General features: G+C 39.9%; 1 protein-coding gene across 1 annotated transcript in view; it reads right to left on the bottom strand.

The window, feature by feature from the left end:
* Positions 1-14,682, bottom strand: part of GALNT18 (polypeptide N-acetylgalactosaminyltransferase 18) — a 213,472-nt gene that overhangs the window by 33,765 nt on the left and 165,025 nt on the right. The window contains exon 10 of the mRNA XM_083862760.1: positions 14,261-14,356. Coding sequence (XP_083718886.1) covers positions 14,261-14,356 — 96 coding nt within the window. The remainder of the gene's footprint in view (positions 1-14,260; positions 14,357-14,682) is intronic.

Raw genomic sequence — 14,682 nt, 5'->3', positions numbered from 1 at the left:
TTCTGTTGGAGGGCAGGGGTGGCAGAGGCATACACTGGAGAAATCCAGTGGATTGGGAATTAATTAATAATTAGTGGAATGGAATTCTCCTCTCCTTCCCAGGGCACACTGGCCCATGTCCACAACAGAGGGAATGCTGTGCTAGGGCACTGCCAAGGGGAGACAACACCACTGCAGTCCTGAGCCATGTGTCCACCCCAAACTGCACCGAGGGAGGGCAGGGACCCTCTCAATTGCTAGAGACAGTTCTGAGGCTCAGACAGCCTGTGCAGGAGCTCAGGAAAGAGGCAGTTCACACTCTGTCCTGGTCCCAGCTGGGCTGTCGTGACCTGTGACGTGAATCAAGTGTGGCAAAACCCCAGAAGAGCAGAGCTAAGTTTGATCCAAAGCCACATTAATTGTACTTAGCTCTCCCCACAAACTAAACCAGACTGAAGTAAAGCATCAGATTTTCAGTCAACAAAGTGCTGGTCCAGATCTCCCCTTGGTACACAACTACAGCCAGCTACAAGTTACTCCTTCAGCATGCTCCTCTCCAAGCCCACTGTTGTCAGCCTCTTAAGCAGAACCTCAGGGCAGCAATTTGTCACCCTCCAGTACAACTCACTCTGTGACTTGCACCTGTCAGATTCACTGCAGGAAGGCAGTGGAACAGTTAAAATCACACTACCCACACTCTTGATCTTTCAATATGAAATCTCTTTGTGTGCTTCAAGCCAACAGGCCCTTTCCTTGCAAACTGAATTGCATCAGCCCTAAAAGGAGGTGCCAGAAAATTTTGCTCCTGCAACAGTCATGGAACAATTTAGGAGATGAATGGGAAGCTGAGGTGACAGGCCACATCCTCATCTGAGATGCTGAATCACAGTGATGTACCTGATCCTGTTATGGTGTTGAGTGCTTCCTAAATAAAACTAAATTTACATTCTCTGTGGCACATGGGGCACCAGATTTACTCTTCTGTTGCACAGAGTCTCTCTCTTGGTCAAAGCTGCTTTGCATTTAAAGCCTGATATAATTATATTTAATTAAAGCCATTTCATGGCTACTACCCAGAAAGCATTTCTTTAGGTACTGACTGAAATCCTTGGGCCAGCCTAGCTGAATTAAGAGCTTTAGTCACTGTCCTGTTCCCCCAAAACACCCAGAGTTTTTCATTCACAATCAGCTGGCTTCATCCCCACCTATTTGCACTATTGATTCACAGCTGCCACTGTTTCCTACTGAAGATGAAATATTTTCATGGGTTACTCTATTTGGTTATAGTTACCTTATATCTTTAATGCTTGGTTTGCTCCTTTAAAGAAGAGATGTCAGAAATATTAGAGTTTCTTTTTTATCTATCTCTAGTTTTGGGAAAGCTTTTAGCCTTTTGGGGAAGCAATGGGTCTGAGGTTATGGAACTTTTCTCCATCCCTGTTCAAACAACATATTTGTCTTGGAGTTGGGCAATTTGGGAAGAGATGGAATTATTTCAATGCCAGTGATTTTCACAGAGGACTCTTCTCTTTCCCAAGATGAACTGGGCTTCATCTGCTTTTATGGACAGAATAGGAAAACAAAGGATCATGAGATATTTTCCTTGCTCTAGCTGATCCTGCTTAAGCAGAGGGGTTGGACTAGATGATCTCCAGAGGTCCCTTCCCACCTCCAAGAATCTGTGACTGTGGGAAATAGTTTCCCATAAGAACAAGACCGAAAACTGCTGAAGAGCAATGAAGGTGGAGGAACAGGAAGATTCCTAAGAGGTAAATATTTAATTAACAAAAAAGTTAATCAGTATCGATGTTTAGAAGTCTAAACAGTGCCACAGAGGATGAAGTAAACATCAAACCTGACACGGTATTTGTAGGTGATGTTATTTCTTCTTAGTATCCTTTACTATAGTGCTATCTCAGAGAATATTGATCGAATTACAGAATTCCTTCAAATTCACGTGCAGCAAGCAGAGTCTGCAGCAGAGTCTGCCCAGAAATGGGTGCTCTGCAGCACACAGTTAATTCAAAATCATTCAGCGTAGCTCATGTTGGAAGTGGGGAAATGAGGCACCTCAGAGCGCTAACTGTGTGTGTCACACATCTGGCAGAATGACATGCAGCTCACTTGACAGCTCCTATTTAAATGTGCCTTGAGTGCTCAAGAAGGTCCCAAGCCTCTCAGTCTACTTTTACATAAACACTCACAGTTACTCCTGTTACTTATCATATTGAATTTAAAAATGCCATCTAGGGAAAAAAACAACCTGCTCCAGAAATGCTTACACCCCCCAAATTCATAGCTGCTAACAAGAAAGAGGTTAAACTTGATGAGGTGTTTAAATCCATCCAGGAGGTGAAAGGACTTAGTGTTGCGACTGCACTGGACACAAATAAATTGAATTATGATTAGTCAGTCATTGCCATGATTTGATCCAGCACTGCTGACAGCACACAACCCTGAGGCCAGCTGGTACCCAAAATATGCCCCATCCAATGAAAACACCATGCAGGCACAATTTAACAAAGGAAACCCTTTTAGCACACTGCGTCCCACTAATGCAGTGGTATTTGATAATAATTTCTATTTGAACTATTGAAGATTTCCTCACATAAATACATTTAAGGACAAGTAAAAAATGTAAGGATTTGCTTCTGTGTTAATATAAAATAGAAGATCAAATTAAACTCCCAAACCAACATGAAATTTACAGCTCTGATTTACCATGATCTACTTCTGCCATGCTGAATCCTGTCCCTGCCCTTCTGATCAGAGACCTCCATCCCAAAGGCAAAGCAGCATGATCTAAAAAATTCCAGGTTTAATGCAGTAACCTCAGTTTCATCCTTTTTTAAAATTTTTATTTAAACCTCATGTTGTTTTAGCAAAACCAGTGAGTTCATGAGCTGTGTTGCTATTTTTAACTTCCCAAACTGCCATTTGTGAGTCAGTCAATGCAGCTATCACAGTTTTAAGGCTAATTTGAGAGCTTGAAAGCACCAAAAATAACTGCTGAAATGGAATGTGCATGCTGAACAAATCACTACATCTTTAACACAGCAAGAGCAACAAAGCTCCAATGTCCACAATCAGTGCAGCTCCCTGCCAAAAACCCCCAAAGTTAATTCTGTAGTAACATCAGAATGACTTAAATGCATTCCTCAGCTTTTCCACTTGATTGCTCTGAGCCTTTATGGACAGCCAGCTGAGTAGACAGGCTTGGTGTAACAGAGCTATCGCTGTATAATTTGTGCAATCACACTTTAGGAGAAATAAAACAAAAAAACCCCACAAAAAACCCACAAAAAAAAAAAATTAATTCAAGAAATTTAACAACTATTTTTAAAGCTATACAAGAACACATTAAACCCCCAACTCCCAAAAATTTCTTTGAAGGCATACCATTATTCCTCCACTGTAACAGTCAAGTGTTATTTCTGAACCTTCTCAACTGAACTGAAATTCATGAAGCCCTAGCTGTGACTGTCACTTGGCTGACATGTGAGTAAATCCACGAGCCAAAAAGGACCACCAGTTTTTCACTCTGCTCCCCCACAGACTCTGTATTTCCACCTGCTTGCCTCCAAGTGCAATGAGTTGTACTGCATTAAATTATAGTTTCCAGAGTTGTGTCAGCTTTGATGACCTCAACAATTACTTCCTGTGATGGCCACTGACCTGCTCTGAGAGGAATATGCCCCTTATTCCTAATGGGCATCCAACTGGCTTTAATTTCTAACCATTGGCTCTTGAAACCACCCTAGATTTAAATCTCTAGAATCCCATATTTTCTTTGGGAAAAATACATCCACTTTGTAAATATATTCACGTTGAGACTGAACTCAACTCTTGCTAAGAGCTAGTTTGATTGCTGATTTTAAATAAATTATCTGACAAACACAGCTCTTTCCTTGGCTCCCAAATCAATGCAGGGTTCTTTTTCAGAGTTACTCATAACTATTCAATCAACATTTTATGTGAACAAATAATTTCTGACATTCTCTGTGCTTCCCAATTGGACAAACGACGGGTAATGAGCAGGACAAAAAAATCCCCTGTTCACAGAAACACACTGTGGATGCAATCATTCCATAAACATTTCTGCAAATAACCACACTCTGCAAGTGCTGAACAATACCAGGGAAGAAACTAAGCTGAGGCTGAATTGCTGATCAGAATCTGAATGAAGGCTGTGGAAGTAATATGGCTCATGTAATTACAGAGGGAGTTAAATATGCTTTCATGGGGCCTGAACTTGGTCCATGAATTCTAAATGAGCCAGTGGATGACTTCAATTAATGGAATGCCATAATAAAATTATCAATAAAACTAAAGTAACTATAAAGTGAATTTTCCATCTACCATATTAACTACCTTCTCTAATAGTTATTAACATACTATTAAGAATTTGAGAACCAAAAATCTGACCTTCAGAACTTCTGTGTCTGATGAAGTAACGAAAGACAGTGTAGTATTAATCAAAAGAATGTTTAAATTGACAACCATCCCACAATTACTACATCATCCATCTCCAAGTGCTCTGCCTGTGCTCCAATAACTGTTAGTTTTATGCTGAATTTAGATTGTAAGCGACAATTGGTTTTAAAAACTGCTGATTGAACTGCCAATTTGCAATGAGGAGAGACATCTTTAAAATATGGATAACTCTAGTAAGAGCTACATAATATCCAACTCTGATCTATCTCAAATTAATGCACTTACAAAATGTGAAATGCTCCCATAGCATCAGACTATGAGACTGGACTGCAGGTACCCAACACAGCTGCTCTGTTTCTCCAGGAGTGTGAACTAAAACCATGTCCAAATTAGCAAAGGAAAGTCCTGCCCTTCTTTAATGGTTGTACTACATCATCTCACACAAGAAGTGCTCATTTGCAGTGAGAGCCCAGAGGGGGCAGCTTTGGGCCCCAAGATCAGGGCAGAACAAGCCCTGCAGAGGCAGCAGCAGCCCCAAACCCATCACACCCTGAGTAATATGGGGTTGTGGGCTCCTAAACCTTTCAGCACCAGCCCACAGCTCTGAATCCAAATCCAAAATCTAGTGCCAGGCTTATCACCCAGAAGCCCAGCAGTGTTTCGACTCCACATCTTCAAATGTTTTGATATTTTAACCTGCTGAAATCAATTTGACCAAAACTAGCCTTACAGAAAAATCACTTACTATATCATAGCACAAGGAGAAAGAGAAAAAGCTTGGAAATGTTATGTGCATTTTTATTTCCTAGATGAGAACAGTTCTGAACTGTTGTACAATATTCAGGATAACAACTCTAATCTCTTCTAAATTAAAAAAGTACATGAGAGCTCGAAATGCTCGTACATGAGAGCTGGAAATGCTCTGATAATTTTAAATTCTTAGGCACTGCAGTTGCTCTTGACTGTTTCAATTACATTTTCAATGCAGGGGTTTTTTTATTACAGATATTCTGGGCAAATTGCCTTAATGTAAACTAGGGAAGAAAGCTCTTGCAGTGACCATGAGAATCTCAGTAATAAATATTTGAATCTTACAGAATTCAAAAAAAAACAATCAAAAGAGGGCATTACATAGCCTGGAAATCAATTAGTTTGATATTCTACTTGCCTTCTTTCTGCACCAGCCTCACCTATTTAACAAAATGATGAATAAATTGTTTCTGGTCAAGCTATAAAGACAGCAGATATATGCTACTCTCCTTCCATATCAATAACAGACATATCAGCTGTGGACAAGATACCCAGAAAAGATGATAAAGATGGATTTAGTCATACAGAAAGGCAACAGAATTCAGGATGAAGAGAATAACCCAAAGGCTGAGAGGCAAATGCATCACCTAAAGCAATACAGAAAACAGGCAAGGTAATGATAACATGACACAAAAAACACAAAGTGAAAATACTTCATAAATTATTAAAACAAAATCTGTGAGGAACCTTTTGTGATGTACAGCATCGTCAGCTAACCAGTCTTTTCTTAAAAGCAGCAAACAAAAACCCTCCCAAAGAAATCACACAGCAAGAAAGCCCCCAGTCTATGCTGTGTGCTCCAATAGAGGGGAACAGAGGTGTTAATTGAGTAATCGATTAATTCCCCTGTCTCTCCACAGGAGCATCCTCCTCTGTGGCCTCAGGGTGCTGCTCTGAGCACTCCATAAGCTCCCCCAGTACCATTTTTTGCTGACACAATGCATCATTCTTTTCTGCAGCAATGTGATGAAAGCTGAGTTTATCAAGTCTAGGTAAATTACATCAGATTTTTTTTTGCCAGTTGAAGTTTCTATTATCTCTATGGAAATCCTGCTTTGCTAGGCAAAAGCTGAGGAACTGAATGTCTTTGATAGCATTTTCTGAAGTACCCTTCTGACATTGCTTCTGATCAGCATTTGCAATCTTCCCTCCCATTAAAGGTTAACTTACGCTTGTCTATCTTTTCAGCACATCTTCTAATATAAGGAAAATTGCACCGGTACATCTACTGTAAAATATTAAATAGTTCTGCTGTCATAAAAGAGCTCTTATCCATTCTCTGAGATGAGCATTTCCCTCTTATTTAGAAGAATGGATGAGTGAACAGATGCAGCATATTACAGACAACTGCTTTTAGTCCTGTTACATTTTGTGGTTAGGGGTTTTATTTGCTTTGTCAAATGTGTCTTCTGTGGCACTGGCCAAGTTGTCTTTGACTGTCCTGCTGCACTGACTTGCTTAAAGGAGCAGTCATTTCTCAATCAAAAATGTTTGGCTATTTTTTTTTTTTTCTTAGAGCCTTCTTGGCTCTAAGTTCCTAATATCCTTCCTCACAGCACTTAAAATAATTGAACTACTTTTTGAATTCTTGCTTTTTAAGTTCAGCTCAGGTTCTGAGACCTGGATGCCAAGATTAGTGCTTTAGCCAGATCACTAATTTCAGCTTACAGTAGTATTTTCCTTTTTCATTCATGCTCATCTCCAGCAGTGGTCCTGTACTCTAGGGAAGAATACAGATTTCAGAAGATGTTTTAAAGTTCTTTTTCATTCTAGACCATTCTATCAAAACAAAGATAAAATTTCTTCTAAACAAAACCATTTATCCAGGACTACAAAAATCCTATATGCTTCCAAATGAAAAAAAATCAATGTTACTCTTCGGAAAAAAAGATTATTTTTCAACTCTCTCATTTCACCATGGTTGGAGTTTCAATTCCAAGTGATCAGTTCTCTCAATTCTCACAGGCATATGCAGTGTTTTCACACTACATGGTTTCAAACACAAAAATAAATAAGCAGAAATATCCATTCCATTATCTCCAAATTGAGGGATGTAAAAGATATTCCCTCTGATCCAGAATAATGCAGTTCTACAGCTTTTTTCCTCTGCTTTTGTTTTCAACCAGTGAAGTGTAACATACAAAAGACCTAGCCTAGGTCTGAAACCTGAAGAAGGACCTCTTGTGCTGGTTCTTTTGAATTCCAGTGCCTTCTACCCTCTGAACAGAAAATTACATTCATTATGTCTGATACTTTCATAAAATAAAGATACAGGTTGGTCTCTGCCCTATTATTATAAAGCCTCCTATTCAGTAGCAAAATAGAGTGTGCAAATCCCTCAGACCCATCAGATCCACACTCAGAAGCTTAAAATTCAACATCATGGATCTTCACCTGCAATGAAAAACTCTCTTATTCAGGTTGGAAAAGACTTTTAAGATTGAGTCCAGCTGCAAACTTGGTGCTGCCACAGCAAGTACAGAAATAATTCACTCATGGCAAATGGCTCAGTATGAAACTGCTCCAAACCCAGCCATCAGATTCTCTCTCTGAAACTTTGCACTGAAGGAAATAATGAGAATTTATTATATGGCCAGAATCAAACTTAAGGGAAAAGATTAAAAAAATGAAAATATTATAAAATGTGCAATGTCTTCATCCACAACAGATCCCCAAGAAGAAATCATTGCACTGCCTGTGCTGGGCCAAGAAGGACTGGTTGGTTTTGGAAGCCTTTGAAACACCTCTGTACCTCCCTGATGTACCTGTCATATATTCTGAAGAGGCTGCAGCTTTGAAATCACCTTCTCAGGTATACATAGAAAAACTAGACTTTGGAAAGGATTGCAAAAAACTAACACCAGATTTTGCCTCCCTTGCAAACAAGGTCACAACTCCTATTAACTTCACTATGATCAAAATCAGGATTTATGCACTGAAAGGAATTAGCAGAAATATAAATAGCCTTAATAAACTACTCAGCAGGAATCTCTTACATAAGACATGAATTGCCACAGCAATTTAAAGAATATGTTTAAAATAAAAAATATAACTTATTAGTGCTGAGAACCATGCTTGCCAGGCAGTTTCACTGACACTCTATTTTATCTTCTATTACTGAGTAACCTAGACTGAGGAGAAGAAAAAGAAAAAGAAAGTAAAAAAAAAAAAAAAAAAAGAAAAAAAAAAAGAAAAAAAAAAAGTTAGAGTTAGGCCCAGTGCTTAGATCATTCCACAAGAGTTCATGAAAGAGGCAAAGGACAGCAATGAGCTGTCAGATGCAGCTCCTGGAAGAAGAGGAGCACATACCCTGGGAGTCAGGCTGCCTCTCTGCATGGGAATGACAGGCTCACTTTGGCTGGGCAAAGAGAGGAGTGTGCAAATCTCTCAGATCCACACTCACAAGCTAGAAACTCGACACCATTGATCTTTCAGCTGCAATGAAAAACTCTCTCATTTAGGCTGGAAAAGGCTGCTAAGACCATCCAGTCCAGCTGCAAACCCAACAGTGCCTGTTCTGCTCACGATGTGACTGCTCACTGCAAAGTGCCTGCAGCAGGATAGAACTGGATGCTTTGTACAGCCCTGGGTCCTGCACAGCCCTCTGTGTGTCTGCACACATGAAAGGATCATCCTCAAGCAGGTGATCGTCCAGTTCAGCCTGTGTCAGAAAGAGCTGGTGCTGCCAGATCAGGCTGCCCTGTGCACAGCTGCTGAACGTGCCTGACATTTGCCTCCAAGACAAACGTGAACATCAACCCTGAGTCTTCATCTAACTGAGAGCTGTTAAACAGCTGCTCTGCTCCCTTTTACTGCCTAAAAAAGGCTGCCTGAAATGTTTTTATTGTAGACACTCCATCTTCAGGGCAGTGATTTTTCAACTCTGAAGGGCCAGTCATTGATCCATCTGCAGGTTTTGTTTTCTTATTTCCTGACAATCAACATCTGTTGCATGTGGGGCCTTCTGTTAAACTGTTTTCTTCCACAGGCTCTCAGTTTGCAATGCTTATGTGTTTTACTTAATAAAATTCTAAATGACAGAAGACATTTTCTGAAATGTATGAAAAACATCTGTGTACAATCAATCACCATGCTAAGAGATTTGATCGAAGAGAACTTTTTATAGCTTTTATAAAAATATATATGATAAATACTTTTGAACCATACAAAGAGTTCTTAGAAGTTTAGAAGTTTCTGGGAGTTTTTTACAACTGCTCCCAGTACTTCAGACACTGCTTAAAATATACATTATGCTTTCAGGTCAGAGTCTTGTACAGTGTGAACTGGCACAGCTTTATGTATTGGCAGGACTCCCTTCCACTGCCTTCAGTGGAGATGCAATAATTCATAGCAGGCAGGGCTGTAGTCACTGGTGTCAGTTCTGCAATCTCTTGCAAGAATATGAAATTATATAAATGGGTGTCCCTTCTCACCTGGATTTCTTTTCTAGTGATTCTCCCCATTTAGTCTTCTGACCCTGGTCCTCAGCTTGAATTCCTTAAAATCTAACTGGTTTCTCCTGATTTTCACACCACTGGATGAGCTTTGGGGTTTAACTGCTTATAAATTGAGAATTATATGAGCCAGAAGCTGTTGAACAAAGGAAAAGAACTGCCCATTATCCCCTCAGTCACAAGCAATTTTCAAGGTAAATCTGCACTTAAAATATCATTTCATTGATTGATGGTACTTATTTGTTATATAATAAAGTCTCTAATAATGTGGTATTTCATTCTCATAAAAGAATCTTCTAAACTATTGCTCAGGAGCAGTTTTAATGCAAGTGACATGCTGTCATCAGCCTGCCTTCAAGATTGCAGGACATTGCTTCTGATCAGCAGCCTTAAAATACAACCAACATCCAGGCTCAGGCAGATCCCAGAATTAGGAAGGGAATGCAGTAAGGCCTGGGGCATGTACTTATTGCATCTACAACAACCATCTTTTCCATGCAGAACAAGGGCACAGTAGGAAATAGATCTTTTAAGGCCTAAATGTATGACTGAATTGTTGTTTTACTTTAACAAGTTCAGGAATTAGAACAGTACCTTTATCCTTTTCTACATGAACCACTTAAAAAAACCCCAGCAAAACCCTCAGAGCCTCACATAAACTTTATGTTTTAGGTACTCTTTTGCCAGAACTGTTCTTCTTGCCTTCACATTTATCTCATCTCCCAGTTTTCCTGATTCCCTGTACCATCACTCTGATGGGGAGCTGTTGTGCTTTGCATCTGAACTGATCTTATGTGATTAAAGTAACACAGTTTCTACCATCACTAAGCAGTGTGGTAGGAGCCTGGTTTAACTCCTGCAGTAAACTATTTTACCATGCTGGATTTACTTTCCTGGCTGTTTCAACAGTTGCAGACGCCAGGTTTTGTCCAGCTGTGCTAAGCAGCTGCACAGCAGGAGAAGCTTGATGTGACAGGCTAACACAGACACTGAAAGTCCCTCACAAACAGTGGCCCGCAGCACACCAGAGGTAACACAACCACCTGATGGCCTTGCTCTGTGCACATCTAACAGCTGCCTGCCACCCATGGTGGCTGGAATGCTCAGGTGTGATGGGGATGTTCCCACAGAGAGGTCTGGGGAATTAAGCCAAAACTCACTCTGTGTGTGTGGCTGTACAGGTGGAGCAGAAAGGACAGTGCTGGTTCAGGCAGAGAGTGTCTAAAGGCAGGAATGGAAAGATGTGATGCTCAGGGAGAAATATCCTTCAGCAACTGCAGCAGCCACGCTGTTCAGATGCCACCACTTAGACAAAGAAGTCCTCAAGACTTCCACAAGGAAGCTCTCAACAGAAACTCTAATTATCTGGGCAGCATTCTGTGATGAATTCATTCTTACTAAAGACAAAGGAATAGCAATTTTCCCTCAAATTCCTCGAGGTGTATTGCAGGATCATCACCCTTTTTGTTTTGGGGTTTTTTTTTTTTTTTTTTCCACTGGTCAAACATTCAAGGTGCTCTACTCAGGGAATGGTGACTCCTGAAGTGTCCAGGCTCCTGGGGACCAGGACAAAATACAGCTGCCTTGGAAGGCACCCTCTGAGGATGGAGGGAGGGTAGGAAACACATCTAATTATGGGCTGTAGTTTTTAGGCGCCTTCTGTCTTTTCAGGCCAAGCCAAGTACCCAGCTGTGAGGAATTCTTTCACATTAGTAGTATCAGAGGACTACAGAAATGGACAGATTAATATTTGGATTTTGCATTCCATCTTAGTATTTAACCACATATAAGATTTGCATCAGCTTCTCTATCTGAAACACAGTTATAAAGCCCTCCAAGATACTTGCAGGCATGAACTGTGAATATGCCAATGTTAGTCAGAGCAGACACAGAGTGGATTGCAGAAATGTTTGGAAATCTGAATTAGATCACTAATCCTGATTCTATTTAAAATGAAACTGAAACACCACAGGAAAATACATTGCTGATCATTTCGTTGCATTATTTTAGGATATTTCCTTGCTATTTTCCACTGCTTTTAATTATAAAGCTACATGTGATATTTTTGATACTAAAAAAAATGGAGCATGGAACTTTAATGTCAGGTATGCAGTTCACTTTCTACTGACTTTGATGGTTTCTTTCCTATAAAAAGCATATTAAAAGGAAACAGTAGCTGTACCTATGATTGTGAAACAATTGTTTGATGTCAAACACCTTATCTAAGTCTCTTCTTATGCAAAAAGATGAAAATTCAAAAACATCTGAAAGCAGTTAGTGGGTGAAAAAAAGGAAGTTATCCAGTTTAGAAGAGGGACTGTACTAGTAACTAATAATAGCAACTTAACTGCATATGAGAGTGGTTCCTGGCAGTCAGATATATTACTGCACATCTAGATGCAAGTGTGCCAAGTGGTGGCAGCAATACAACTGTAGATGGAATAGCTACAACCGAAAAACTTTGCATCCAAGCTAAGAATGGCATCACCCACCTGAACCAGGGCACTAATCTGTTTTGGTAAGGACTGCCAGGTGGGAAAAGCATCCCTTTTATGCAGCATTTCACCACTACTAGAATAAAATTAGCATCTTACCAGTATCTTTTGTGGCTACTGGCAAGATCACTAAGATTAAAAGGAATATTTATACAAATATTTTCAACATGCAAGAGAAGAAGTACATGACTGGGCTGCAGCTCTGCTTGAGCAAGAGATGCAGCAATGCAATGGAAATCTCATAGAGGTGTGCTGAGTGATGTTTGTTAGTTCTTTCCCTCTTCATACCATAATCCTTAACACAGAAAAAGTCTGATTCTCTTTTGAAAAAGTTCTAAGCCATTACTGGGATCTTACTCAAATTTGGCCTTTTTGGATGTCGTTTTTAACATTAGTTACAAATTAAATACACAGTAATGGGGAGGAGACACAACGTTTTAATTATGAAGGAGCAGAGTCTCGTCAAGAAAAGTTTCCCTTGCCTCTTTCCCCTCTTGTCATTTGTTTGCTGCTATCTCATTTGTACAGAACTTGAGCTGACATTCAAAGGTAGTTCTTTATCTGGTGAATACTGAACTGCGCTAATTGAAGTGACTTTTGTTATTGTTGTTTGTCTCTCAACTCTAATTAAAGCTTCTAATTGGAATTTACAGGCATGCCTGGAGTGTGTTGCTCTCACAGATGATGTGCCAGGAGAGTTATGGTGCCCTCCCAGGGGATGAGGAATAATGGCTCTGGCTCAGGGGTGAGTTGCACAGCTCCTCTCTGAACACTGAGGACTGCCTTGCAAACCTCCTGCAGGCAAACAGTGGTTCCCACATCATTATGTGACAAATAAGGCACGGCCCAGGCAGTGAGTGAGCCTGATGGATGGGGTTTTCAGGTATTTCTGGCTCCATCATTCATAATGCACTCAAGCACGATGCCACTAGTGATCAATGTTAAAGGAAGCCAGTGCAGAATAGAGCTGCAGCACGTGCAGCCTGGCAGGGAAGTAGAGAACTGTATCTGCAGCTCACCAAACTCATGTTCCCACTCCACTGTGAGGTCCAGGCACAGGGGACAAGACCACCCTGCTGCTCTGTGTTTATTTCTGAGATATTCTGAGGATTCATTTGCTGTATAGTCAAATCAAGTAACTGACAACTCCTGGTCAAAACCACATTCTGTAACTCCATAGGATGGAGTGCTACAGGGTCCTTTTGAGAAAGCAAATATAAAACTTGGGTTAAAAGAATCATTCAAACTGGAGGTATTTTTCAATTTCTCCAGTCATTCCCACCAATATATCCATTTCCTTTATGTCATTTTTGCATATGTTATTGTTAAGGTTAAATAATCTGCACATCTGTCTTTGACAAGCGTTTTGTAGGCCATGCAACATTACTTTTCCTGTCAAGATTTGTCTCAAAAACCTTTTCAGTTAAGCCCATGTTCTTAGCTGGGGAGACACAGGTCCTAACCCTCCTGTGCCAAGAAAGTAAATCCAGTTGTTATGTAGGAAAATGGAAAGTTTTTGGTATTTTGAGTCTTTGGAACATACTAGAGTAACAGAACAACAGGAGAGAAAGGAAAAAAAGGAGATTTAGAGGAGGGGTTTTCATAAGAACAGGGTTTGGAATTTGACACAGCTGTATGGTGTGAAGAAGGTGGCTGTACACTTCATATTTGTGGAAATTACACAATAAATATATAAAATAAAAAACCACGTTGCAGCAGACAATGCATAAATAAACAGTGAGTATATCTATGTATGTATGCAGAATGTTTTAGAATGCCTTGCTTCATTCATATGACATGCACAGTTAAGGATCAGAAAGGAAAGCTTTTATCAGCAAATCTGGGTCAGAGCTGACTCTCATATTCCTTAAATTCTTTCAAAATGAATAAATCAGCTCCCCTGTCAAAGCATTATTATACCAGTGCTTCTCAATTTACAGCAGAAATAATGTAGTCTCTCTATAAAAGAGCCACTAAGCATCTTACCAAGGGATTGTTGCAGGAAAAACAATGACAGGTACACGATGGTTCCTCCCACACAATCTGCTAACAGCAGCAGCAAAATCAGAGATCATTAGACAAACTAACCTGTGGTGTCATTCCGTGGCAGATATACATGATTGGGATATTCTCTGTGTCTGGCCCTTGATCAAGGCACAAGTCACTTTTGAGGGAATTCTGCAGCTAAAACAAAACAGAAAGAAAAATAAATCAAGCAAGTTTTACATAAGAAAAAGATGGTGTGATTACTTTCTTTTCTTTGAAAAATAAATCACACGTAGCTGAGGAAGGAAATATGCAAAATTAAAATACATTGCAATGAAGATCTTGAAGAGAAAGCATCTGGACTAAATTCTTCCTTGCAGATAATCTAGCACCACTAGATTTCAATAATGTTGCACAAAGCTTCAGGCAGGGTATATTTCAAAAAGCCTTCAGAGATAACAATAATTTTTTGATATATGTTTTAAAAGCATTTAGTCTCTGGTACACACTGTATACAGGACCTG

Source organism: Zosterops lateralis (assembly GCF_965231275.1).
Source record: "Zosterops lateralis genome assembly, chromosome: 6".
Lineage (NCBI taxonomy): Eukaryota > Metazoa > Chordata > Aves > Passeriformes > Zosteropidae > Zosterops > Zosterops lateralis.
Note: the sequence above shows the minus strand (reverse complement) of the source record. Positions and strands in the feature narration are given on the sequence as shown.